Source organism: Engraulis encrasicolus, chromosome 12 (assembly GCF_034702125.1).
Source record: "Engraulis encrasicolus isolate BLACKSEA-1 chromosome 12, IST_EnEncr_1.0, whole genome shotgun sequence".
NCBI classification, from domain to species: Eukaryota; Metazoa; Chordata; class Actinopteri; order Clupeiformes; family Engraulidae; genus Engraulis; species Engraulis encrasicolus.
Genome location: NC_085868.1, coordinates 35,370,061 through 35,382,560, shown reverse-complemented (window position 1 = coordinate 35,382,560; position 12,500 = coordinate 35,370,061). Strand labels below are relative to the sequence as shown.

At 43.3% G+C, this 12,500-nt stretch overlaps 2 protein-coding genes across 4 annotated transcripts in view; both read left to right on the top strand.

The window, feature by feature from the left end:
* The window catches only part of fbxo18 (F-box DNA helicase 1), a 25,491-nt gene extending 16,957 nt beyond the window's left edge, over positions 1-8,534 (top strand). For both annotated transcript variants that reach the window (XM_063212105.1, XM_063212104.1), the window contains exons 17-22: positions 236-311; positions 4,364-4,567; positions 5,435-5,542; positions 5,858-5,964; positions 7,015-7,149; positions 7,667-8,534. In XM_063212105.1, coding sequence (XP_063068175.1) covers positions 236-311; positions 4,364-4,567; positions 5,435-5,542; positions 5,858-5,964; positions 7,015-7,149; positions 7,667-7,858 — 822 coding nt within the window. In that variant the 3' untranslated portion in view covers positions 7,859-8,534. The remainder of the gene's footprint in view (positions 1-235; positions 312-4,363; positions 4,568-5,434; positions 5,543-5,857; positions 5,965-7,014; positions 7,150-7,666) is intronic.
* Positions 8,535-8,926: 392 nt separating this feature from the next.
* The window catches only part of glt8d2 (glycosyltransferase 8 domain containing 2), a 17,020-nt gene continuing 13,446 nt past the window's right edge, over positions 8,927-12,500 (top strand). For both annotated transcript variants that reach the window (XM_063212670.1, XM_063212669.1), the window contains exons 1-2: positions 8,927-9,091; positions 12,400-12,443. In XM_063212670.1, the coding sequence (XP_063068740.1) occupies positions 12,425-12,443 (19 nt within the window). In that variant the 5' untranslated portion in view covers positions 8,927-9,091; positions 12,400-12,424. The remainder of the gene's footprint in view (positions 9,092-12,399; positions 12,444-12,500) is intronic.

Sequence of the window (12,500 nt, the reverse complement as noted above, 5' to 3'; positions counted from 1 at the left end):
CTTTAATTGACTTCTTTTTTAACATCATTTTTATGCCATGTTCATGACTATACAAAAGCGTACACCTTGTTTAATTGTTATTTTGTAAAGTATATGTACATATTAGATTGTATATATTTCATAGTTAGTTTTTTAAGCTTTTGTGTGGAAGTACATACTGTGAGATTCATATATGCACCAGTTCTGCATCAGTTTATCAAGACTAACAATATATTTGTGTGTGTGTGTGTGACAGGGTGTGGACAACTTTGGCCTCAAGAGGATTATGGACATCTGGATACTGTTGCAGCCAGATGACAAACGCAAGAAAGGTAACATTCTCTCTCACACACACACACACACACACACACACACACACACACACACACACACACACACACACACACACACACACACACACACACACACACACACACACACACACACACACACACACACACACACACACACACACACACAGAAACCAGATGCGTTCCAAGTTTCCATCACAATCTTAACAAAAGTGGGCTGGTCATCCGTGTGCTTGTGATGCAAGCTGTCCCTCGTCTCTGCTATGATGGTGGAGTTCTAGCTCATCTGACTTTATAAACTGATGTTGCCCCTTTTTGATATGTTTCCAAATACAGTGTACGTTCATTGTAAAAATATAACATGTTGAAGGGACAGTCTGATTTTTTTTGAATAATCAGTAAAAGTCCATTGATGCCTAAATCAGTCATCAGCCCAAAGCACCCCGGACCCCCTTCCCCTCTTCACTCACCTTTAGGAAACCATTGACCTCCTCTCCTCTCCTCTCCTCTCCTCTCCTGCCTACTCGCCTCTCTCCCAGGGTCTCCGCGGATCCTTAAAAAGTCTTATAAAGTCTTACTTTTAATATTTGTTTTTTAAGGTCTTATAAAGCATTATATTTCGCATTTTTTTGGAAGTGTGGTATTATATTTACGTGGGAGGTCTTATATTTCATCTGGGTAGCTTGAGTGTAAGAAAAAAGGTCTATTTTTTGACGCTATAAACCTTATTTAACCGGCATACGTCCCTTATCAAGATTCGGAAAAGTAGAGGAAACGGATCTGTGTTTGTGGCGCAGCGCAGCCCGCTGGCCACACAGCGGGGGGCAGCCGCAGACCTGTGGGCGCAGCGTCTAGCCTACTTGCATGTTCTAGTAGAAACAGTCGAAAAAGTGGTCGAAAAAATATGAACGTGAATCGAGATGGGTAGATAGATGCACGTTCAGTGTAATGTGGCTTGAGGACAAGAAATAAAACGGTTAGCTGCTATCCAAAGCAACGTCGGAATATGAAGCTTGATGTTAGCTGTGTCGGGAAGGACGCATAGCCTAATCAGTCGTTGAGTGTAAGTTTTGAATGTCTATCGTAAGCATGTTAGCCATGCCCTCGCGTTTGGGTAGAAGCGTTTGCTAAATGTAAAGGGTTCATTTCATAAAGTCCATTATGACCGTATTCGAAAATAATTGTTCCTTCATACAATAGCCTACACTTTCAAAATCGCCTCTAGATACGTGACAGGCTATTTGATGCCTCTGTCAAATGCAAAATGATTTCGTTAACATGATGGCAGCATGAGGAAGTGAGCGCGAGACAATACAAAATCGGATGAGTAACAGAATAGGCCTATGTACGAAGCCAATGATCTGGTGAGGTGCGTAATGTCCAAATCGGTAACCAGATGGGCAACGGTAAATGCGCTAAATGCTTGTTATGGACATGCTGGAAATCGCTTCCAAGTTGTGCGCTGTTTCTTGCTCCCATCTAGAGAACAACAAACTACAGACAGGCTAAGCTCAAAGTAGAACGCTTGCTTCTGCTACCCGTCTCTGATAAAGCGAGCTGGAGGAGGAGAAACGGCACTCAGAGTAGTCGTACATTTAACCCTTTTGACACCAGGTGTCCTCTCTCCTAATAGCAAAGTGCATTCAACTATTTATCCATCAGAAATGATGAATTGTTGAGCCATTTTTAATGTGTACATTTAAAGGCATTTGATGAACATTCATCGGATTTTTCCATAGGCCGTCAAAACATGCGTGGGACCCTCAATTAAATGCCAGTTGTCAGTTAACTGACCATATGCATGCATGGTGTCTGTAGGCCTACAGATCAGTTACACCTTGCTACTGCTTACACTGTGTTTACCCTAGGCTACACTATAAAAGCACAGTAGTCATATACAGTCCCAAGAAAAAGTTTGTACACCCTTTGAAATTTCTTACATTTCTGTCAAAATAGATCATAAAACATGGTCTGATCTTCCCGGAAATCTCAAGAAGGAACAATCAGAGTCTGCTTTAACTAATTCCACACAAACATTTACATGTTATCATATTTTTATTGGCCATAAGGCTATAACATTCACAGGACAGCAAGGCATAAGTAAGTACACCCTTGCATTAAATAGGTTTTAACCCTCAGTTAGTTGCAATATCCTCAACCAGACTTGTCCTGTAGTTGCAGATCAGATTAACAAAAATATCTGGATGTATCTTGTCTCCCTCTTCTTTAGAGAACTGCCTCTCGTCAGCAAGGTTTCTGGGATGTCTGGAGTGCATAGCTTTATTGACTTCATGCCATATAATCTCAATTATTTTTAGTCAGGGCTTTGACTGGACTATTCCAGAATGTGTATTTCATTGTTATGAAGGCATTCTAATTTAGATTTGCTTCTAAAGTATGGGTTGTTGTCACATTTCAGCACCTATCCTCTTATGTGCTTCAACTGTGTGACAGACTTCCTCACGTTTTTTCTGTAAAATATCACAATAAACTTGAGTTCATTGCTCCACTGATAATAGCAAACTTTCAAAGGCCTGAGGCAGCAAGGTAGCCGCATATAATGATGCTCCCGCCACCATACTCAGAAGTGGAGATGTAACCAAGAATAACTAAAAATGGGGTTCATTCTGCCAATCTAAAATTAATGGGGTTTCTGTCCAAAAAAATATTGCTGCACCTTCGATGTGTGCGAAAAAGCATTTATATGCTTCATAAAATTACTGAAAAATATTCTGTAGACCAACGTTGAAACCAAAGTTGAATTTTTCAGGGGAACACATAGTATCATGTTTGGAGGAGAACTGGAGAACCACACCTTCACCAAAACATCATCTCCACCTTTGAGTATGGTGGCGGGAGAATCATTATATGCGGCTACCTTGGTGCCTCAGGCCCTTGTCAGTTTGCTATTATTAGTGGAACAATGAACTCAGAAGTTCATTGAGATATTTTACAGAAAAAATGTGAGGTAGTCTGTCACACAGTTGAGGCACACAAGAGGATGGGTGCTGAAATGGGACAACAACCCATATTTTAGATTGCTTCATAACAATGAAATACACATTCTGGAATAGCCCAGTCAAAGCTCTGACAAAAAACATTTGAGATGATATGGCATGAAGTCAAGAAAGCTATTCACTCCAGATATCCCAGAAACCCTGCTGCAGAGGGGCAGTTTTCTAAAGAAGAGGGAGTCAAGATACATCCAGATTGTTTTGTTAATCTGATCTGCAACTACAGGAAACATCTGGTTGAGGTTATTGCGACAAACTTAGGGTTAAAACCTATTGAATGCAAGGGTGTACTTACTTATGCCTTTCTGTCCTGTGAATGTTTACATCTTATGGCCAATGAAAATAAGTAAACTTGTAAATGCTTGGGTTGAATTAGTTAAAGCAGACTCTGGTTGTTCCTTCTTGTGATTTCCGGGAAGATCAGATCATGCTTTATGACCAATTTTGACAGAAATGTAAGAAATTTCAAAGGGTGTACAAACTTTTTCTTGGGACTGTAATATTGTTTATTATATATAATTATGTACTAGGCCTACATTTCATTATAGCAATGCAAACTAATAACATTAGCAATATTGCAATGCCTCACCCCGAGCGGTGGTCTTATTTTTTTGTCATCAGAGGTCTTATATTTGTCTTAAAAAGTCTTATATTTGGTGATCCAAAATGTGCAGAAACCCTGTCTCCTCAGACAACCTGTACGTTCAGGGTGCCTTAATCTGTGGTTTCTCTAAGCACCATCAACTCCATCTTCTCCTCTCTTCAGCCAATCGGTACTGTGAGGGTGGTGGTGTTAGGCCTGAAGCACTCCTCTATACATAATATTTATATAATAAGAATTACATATGGCCCAACCGGTAGGGCACTCGCCTGCCATGCGGCTGACCAGGGTTCAATTCCCGGCCTGGGTCCTTTGCCGACCCCTCCCCGTCTCTCTCCCAATTCGCTTCCTGCCCACCTCTCACACTGTCCTATCAAATGAAGTTGAAAAAGACCCAAAAAAATCCTACAAAAAAAAAGAATTGCATAATAAGAATGTTATTATTATGACTTCAACAGAAAACCTGTACATCCAGGATGCCTTCATCCGCGGCTTCTCTAGGCACCAGCTGGGGGGGTTCGGCGGGCTGAAGAAGTACGCCAGCAACACGGAGGACCACGAGCTGGAGGCCAAGCTGGAGGTGGTGTTGAGATATCAGAAGAACCTCCCGGAGCTCGTCAAACGCATATACAACCGAGCGGAGGCTGACCCCGCGCGAGCAGGTACATACACGCCGACACCAGGGTTGGAACTTTACACCCATCCAACCACAAAATACTGTACGGGTAAATTTCAGCAGAGATGGATACATTTGTCAACCCACTAGTCACTTTGACTGGTGAAAACTTTCACCTCAACTCGAGCTATAAATAGCCTGATCGTCCAGGTGATTTTTTTTTTTGTTCAATGGGATTTGTCATTCTTTACCCTAAATTTGATTAACATAATACTATTTCATACATTTACACTCACTCACTCATTTGTGTGTGCACTAAAAAAAGACTAACATACTCGCACTGATAAAGAGCTCAGCCCACAATCTATTGTCTATGGTGCTGCGGGAGCTACTACATCCTCCCGCTCTCCAATTGGGCACCAGGCACTTTTACTCGCAAAAGTGAAGGAATAAAAGAGTGGAAAACTGGAATGTATAAAGGTGGAGAGGGGAGGATGAGCTGGCTCCACACCTGGAGTGCATGTGTGTTTCACATTAGACACATGTACACACACACACACACACACACACCAACATAACATCATGACTGTGTAGAAATGAAATGCAAATTTGAGCTGTCTATCGTGTCGACCTCAACGACCTGTGACAGGTTAGGGTCTGGTCTGGGCACAATTACACCGTTTTCATTGCTTGTGTCACTGTTGTTAGAAAAAGACCTCCCCAAAGAGGGAGGGGCACACCTCTTTCTAGCATTGTCTGTTACCCAGCATGCTGGGAGTTTTCGTTAAGCTATGTCTACAAGCAGCAGTCGGACAGTTTATGAAAAAAAGTTCACAGTTCTGTGTGTGTGTGTGTGTGTGTGTGTGTGTGTGTGTGTGTGTGTGTGTGTGTGTGTGTGTGTGTGTGTGTGTAGACTACATCCTTGGAACGGTGCACAAGGCCAAGGGGTTGGAGTTTGACACTGTGATGGTGTCAGATGACTTCATAAAGGTGCAAAACCCTAAAGACATCAAAAAAGTCGGTGAGTCTCTCACAGACAGGTTATTTACACCTGTGACAAAAACATAAACAATGGCAGATGGTCTGGATACACACACACGCACGCACGCACAAAGTATAAGCATGGGTATTCTGTCACATAATCATCTGTCTCTCTCTCTCTCTCTCTCTCTCTCTCTCTCTCTCTCTCTCTCTCTCTCTCTCTCTCTCTCTCTCTCTCTCTCTCTCTCCCCCCCCCCCCCTTTCATCTCTCAACATGTGGTGGTGCATACATCTACAGTACACATACAAACCAAAGTATTCTGCTTTAACGAAGTGTGTGTGTGTGTGTCTTAAGACAAATCGATGTGGGACGAGTGGAATCTGATGTATGTGGCGGTGACTCGAGCCAGGAAGAATCTGACCATCAACCCCACCATCTACATCATCCTCAATGAAGTTGGGGTGAGGAACCTTTCTCTCTTCCTTTCTCATTTGCTCTGGGGTTTTTTTCGCCCTTTCTCCCTTTGCTTTTCTCCCTGTCCCTCTCTGTCTGTCTGTCTCTCCCTCCCTCAACATCTATAACAATCTTCCATCTTTCTGACTCTGTCCTTTTCTTCTATGTCTTTCTCTACTCATTCTCTCTCTCCTCTTCCTACTCTCTTTGTGTCTCTCTCTTTCCTACTCTCTGCCCTACCCTCTCTCTCTCTCTCTCTCTCTCTCTCTCTCTCTCTCTCTCTCTCTCTCTCTCTCTCTCTCTCTCTCCCCTATCTCCTCTCTCTCCTCCCCCCTCTCCCCCCCCCCCCCCCCCCCCCCCCCCTCTCTCTCTCTCTCTCTCACCACCCATATCTCTACGCAACACCCTCCACCTCTCCCTCTGTTTTGATCCCTCTCAGAGCTGGTTCACATTAGTTACACGATTGTGTGCCTGCCTGGCAAAACCCTTTTAGCATTTATTTGGTCATGCGCCTTTCAGGAATGGCAGTTGGCTAAAGGCTAAACACATGCAGGCCATTTAGTACGAATCATTTAGTACAAGTATAGTTGTCGTTATTAAACCTCTCGCCTAGTTTGTCGTTATTAAACCTCTCACCTAGTTTGACGTTATTAAACCTCTCACCTAGTTTGACGTTATTAAACCTCTCTCCTAACACGTCAAAAAGATAGTAGCCTGGCTTTAATCTCATTTGGTAGCAGAGGTGTATAGCATAAAAGAAAAAACATTAAACACGGATTATTTACTCATTAGATACTGTGGAATAACTGATTTAGCAACTAAGTTATATCATGGAGTAGTGTTGTACATCATGAATTCACTTCTACTTTATACTAGTGATAGGCAAATGAAGTTTTGTTGAAGCTCTGAAACATTTACCGGTAATCACATTGTTTTTTTTCAGAAAATTTAAGTCTCACCAACAGGGCCCTCTGATGGAATAAAGCCACGTTTGTGGCTGTGGCTCTGCATTATGAAATTTGACTCTTAAATTGGAACTGGCTTCCTGTTTCCCGCAGGAGCACTTCCTGAGGTCAGAGTTGACGAGCCTGGCGCAGCAGCAGCACCCTTCCCTGACCTGCTGCGTCAGACAGTGCAACAACACACTGGACGCAAAATGCCTCCTCTCCATGATCAAGATGCCCGTCAAATACGTATGTCATTCTTTATACACGTGTCCACATATTCATTTCTCACATGCTTGATGGTTTCTGCAATGATTTGATGTGTTGATGTCAGCGTGTTTGTGTGTGTGAGCGTGACGGCTGAGCATTTTTTGTGAATCTGTATAGTAATGTTAAATAGTCGGATGAGTTAAAGGGAGTATTGAAATGTGTATTTATATATGTATGTGCGGGTTTGTCTCTATATGCAAATTGTGCATGCTTGTGGTCATTCGTGTGTACATGGTTTTGTGTTAACATGTGTCTTTGTGTGTGTGTGTGTGTGTGTGTGTGTGTGTGTGTGTGTGTGTGTGTGTGTGTGTGTGTGTGTGTGTGTGTGTGTGTGTGTGTGTGTGTGTGTGTGTGTGTGTGTGTGTGTGTGTGTGTGGTGTGTGGTGTGTGTGTGTGTGTGTGTGTGTGTGTGTGTGTGTGTGTGTGTGTGTGTGTGTGTGTGTGTGTGTGTGTGTGTGTGTGTGTGTGTGTGTGTGTGTGTGTGTGTGTGTTGCAGTCGGACTACCAGGTGCAGGAGGGCCCGATGTGTGTTGTGTGTGTGCAGAGTCGGGTGGGGCCCCTGGCTTACTTGCTCGAGCACCCGGAGAAGGTCTGGAAACAACGGCAGCAGCGGCAACGCGAGGAAGAGGAGGCCAACGAAGACTTTGACTTGTTTATGGGCGTGGACATGATGTGGGCCCAGCTATAGACACACACTCTCTCTCTACCTCCCTCTCACTTGCACACACACACACACACACACACACACACACACACACACACGTACTCTCCCATGGCAAAAACCCACTAAACACACATCATACACAGCGTGATATGCAAACAGACCTGATATGACATCACCTGAGAATCTACATGCCTGTTGTTGTCTTGACTGTCACAAACTTGACTGGAAAAAACACACACACACACACACACACACACACACACACACACACACACACGCACACAGTATTTTATCATGGAAGCTACTGTTGGATGTGCCTTGTGTATAGTGTCCATTTTCTTTAATTGACTTCTTTTTTAACATCTTCATTTTTATGCCATATTCATGACTATACAAAAGCGTACACTTTGTTTTATTGTTATTTTGTAAAGTATCTGTACATATTAGATTGTATATATTTCATAGTTAGTTTTTTTAAGCTTTTATGTGGAAGTACATACTGTAAGATTCATATATGCACCAGTTCTGTCTGCATTCTTGTGTATGGCCACAGAGTTGGTGGGACTTGAAAGGATAGGCTACCTCTCTTGCAAATGAATACAAACAGACAAACACAACGACCTACTATCCACAAGTGGGATTGTGTGTGCCAAGGTCTTTGCACTTTAAAAAAATAAACAAAAAAGATGTGAACTTGAAATTTGTGATCTTGGTCTGAATGTCTGAACATCTTTTAAGGGCAGAGCCTTGCTCTCCAAGGGCCGCCAATTGAATAGCCCTGCCCGACATGTTAACAGCTGGCCAAATAAATCACTAGAGCCTTGGTATTCCATTCTGCTAGATTTGTATAAAGAGCCTTCACAATATCAAATTCGTATTAGACTAAAACCTGCCCATGCTGTCCTCGATGCTTCGCATTTACATTCTATGACTAGTAGTTCATGGCATGTCAGATAAGTTTTGTGGTGGAGAGAACAGCCTAGCACATAGATTTGCGGTCAAGTGATAATGAGTGAAGCTCCGAGCGCCTCCCTTCAAATGGTCTCGAGTCAGTGCAGTGGTGGTGTGGCAGAGCTCGTGCAGGCTCGGGCAGTGGGCACATCTGGAGAGACTTCCTGAGGGGATGAAGTGCAGGAGGAGGGCACGCGGGGCTTGCAGCTGGACTCGTGAACGTTCAGGAGCGACAGTACTCTCATACATTCTTTGTGCATGGTATTCAATGGTACAGTGATCCACTTCGTCGTAAGGGACTATCTGGTAAGTAGTTAGGCTACGTTAGAATACTGTGTTGGTGTAATGTTTTAGCGGAGTTTTGCGCATTGTCTTTATCAGGCAGACACACCCCCCTCTATTGGGAACTAATGCGAACATCATAATGTTGCCGTTCCATATGTGATTTCGACAGTAAACCAGGTGAAATCTGCAAACATGAATTGCAAAACGGTATGATGGCTTAAAAGTTACTGAAACTGACTTTTGTGACTGTGTTGTGCGCACGTAGCCTACAATCTAGCGAAACCGCAACATTTAAAATTGCGGTCACAGCACTTTGTGTAACGGTAACTTGTGTAATTGACAAGTTTTACCTAGCTAAATTCATAATTGGTTGAATAGATAATAGCTTCACAAAACGCATCGTGTGACTGTGTGGCAACTGAACTGTAATGAGTGAATCATAATAGTAGCTATATAGACGTGCCCATATGGGACTGAACATATTGTCCTCTCTTAGGGAAATCCTCTCTACTCTTGACGTGGTGAGAAGGAGTGAGTGAATGTTTCAACCAATAAAAAAAAGCAGCGCGCATCAAACTAGAAGTTTTTTGTTGTGTTTGGCTTTGGAGTGGTTTTGAGTGGGGCATTGCTGCGCAATGGCTAGTTAACCGCTGAACTTTTCTCTAGGCCTATTGTATTCATGCCTAGGCCTAGGGGCTTTTGAATGAAACCATGTAGGCGACAAAATGTGACAACTGTCTGTTGGAAATCCACCTTATATTTTGGCAACCTCATCGGCATGGGCTGACGTTCTGTGTATTTTACAAGCTCATATATGGCAGGAAATCTTGAGAAGAGGGTGAGCCGCATGTCTCCAAGATGCTTTACAAGCGCTGGCATACCATAGAACTATTACTGCATCGTTTATACTGGCTGAGAATGACCTGGTTTTGAAAGTCAGAATCTTCCAGTGCAAGAGGGGGCTACTTAGGCTATTGTATGTTGCCCTGTAGCTTTGTCAGGTAACATCCATTCATATGGATAGTTGACCATTTTTTGCTTGACAACTGTCTCTGTTAAACTAGACCACCACCCCGCAAAACACATGTGGTATCAATACAAAACCCTCCTCTCTTCCAGAATTTACTTATTGTCAAAGTCCTGCATGAAAATTTGGCATGCGCACAGACCCAGTTCTCTACTGACTTGAGGCAAGGGGGCCAGCTATGAAGTCGACCAGCAAAGTATAATCAAATTTCACCATGTACTGGAGCCAAGATGGGATCTCCCCTCTCAGTCTCCTCTTAAGCTTCTCTGGGAAGGGGAACAGTCACACACGTCTTATATGCTTTCTTAAGTACAACTCGGAGAAGAGAAATCTGAACATTCAGGAGCTACTTGAACAGCTCTGTGTCTGATTGGTTTTGTAAAAAAAAAAAAAAGTGGTTTTAGGTGTGTGTGTGTGTGAGTGTGTGTGTGAGACAAAGTGAAATGTCTGTATGCTCAATGACCAATAACGTTAAATAGTGTGTGTGTGTGTGTGTGTGTGTGTGTGTGTGTGTGTGTGTGTGTGTGAGAGTATCCAAGAGCATTTTGGTCCCTAGAGAGTGATAAAACACAAAAAAATGCAGGAGGACAGGGCGTCCTTGCCAAAGAGACCTTCCACATGTGCTCAGAAACTGACGGTCTTTCCACCACACGCACTCGCGCAAGCTCAAAAAGTCTCGAGACGCAACATTAAAGATTACGGAACTTTCTATGGATACTTTCAGGAAATGATGGCAGTGTAGCATACGTAAGCTCTGACTATCTCTCCCTCTCTTAGCCTCTGTCTCTGACTGTCTTTCTCCCATCCCTGCCTCTCTCCCTCTCTCACTGTCTCTCTGTTTGTAAATGTCCTTTGACGTGAAGTTTAGCCACTTCTCTGCTGTGGTTAACTGGGCATTGTTCTATCCTTTTAAAAAATGTAGCTCACATCTGACTACAATAAATAATGGTGTGCCGAGGGTGCCTTGTATTGCTTGATAAATCGTGTTATGTCATTACATAAAACAATGGCTCAGAAGAATCATCGGTCCTTGAGTATGTCCTTGAGTATTTTATGTTCTCAATACACCCACAAATAAACAAGTAATCAAGTAATCACTTTTGAAGTGTATGTTCTTAAATAAGTTATGCCCCTAAGTGTAGTACCACTGATTGCCCCATGGAGATTCCCAGTTGAATGTCCATGCCCAGTTGAAACAACGCATCAGGCTTAGAGACTGTAGAATGATTATAGAATGCTCTTTTGACCCATTAAGGTACAGCATTATAATTTTGCTGTTATCAGAATCAATGACCAAGTCGTAGAGCATTACTTAACACCCTGTCTTGTGTCATAGTGTAGTACTATGGTAGCCTAGTACTATGGCCGTACTATGGCACTTTTCAATGGCTATTTTCAGTGTTCCACTGGTGGAATGGCCTGCATTATGGAATTACATTTTCCTGAACAATCAGATAAATGCATTGCACTGTTCTTTTGTAAACTCTGATCTAGTCTGTGACATCATCAGTGCGGTCTCCCGCTGGACGTATTTCGGAGAGGCTCTATTGCCAGATGACTCAGACACAGAGAGTGTCTAGGTCAGATGACTCTTACGCTTACTCTCAGGAGTGTGTGTGTGTGTGTTTGGGAGGGCTGTTTGGGTTCAGATGACACACACTTCGTGGGGGTGGGGGGAGGGTGACAGGGAAATGGATTGTGTGTGTGTGTGTGCGCGCACGTGTGAGGATGTGTGCATGTATATATGGACACATGCACATCTGCACTGTACTGTAGGCTACTATGTGCCTCCTGAAGCAGTCCGTGCATAAACGTTAGCCTGTGTGTGTGCGTGCGTGCGTGCGTGCGCGAGTGTGTGCGTGCGCATGCGGGCGTGCATGCATATGTGAATGTGTGTCTATCTCAGTTTATCTCACCTGTCAAACTGATTGCATTCGTATTTGCACATTACCGCATTTGTTTGGAGAGATGCTGTCAGCTGGTTGTCTCCTAATTGTATGAATTGTTTGGACGGTTCATGTCTTAAAGTTCCACAGAACATCATAAAATCCCCTTATTTGTTCTCGCTCTTCCTCTCTGTCTATGCCTCTCTTATTCTTTGTCTTTCTTTCCCTCTCTTTTTTTCCTCCATCCCCCTCTCGTTCTGTATGTGTATCTCTGTCTCTTTTTCTCTCTCTATCTCTCTGTCTCTCTGTCTCTGTCTCTCTCTCTCTCTCTCTCTCTCTCTGTCTCTCTCTCTCTCTCTCTCTCTCTCTCTCTCTCTCTCTCTCCCCTCCTCCCCCTCCTTCTCTCCCTTCTCCAGATGCAACTGCTGTAGACGCGGCATAATGACTTTGCTAAGGAAACGTAAGTCTGATCTACAGTACACACACCCACACGCAGACACGCACATGCACACGCACA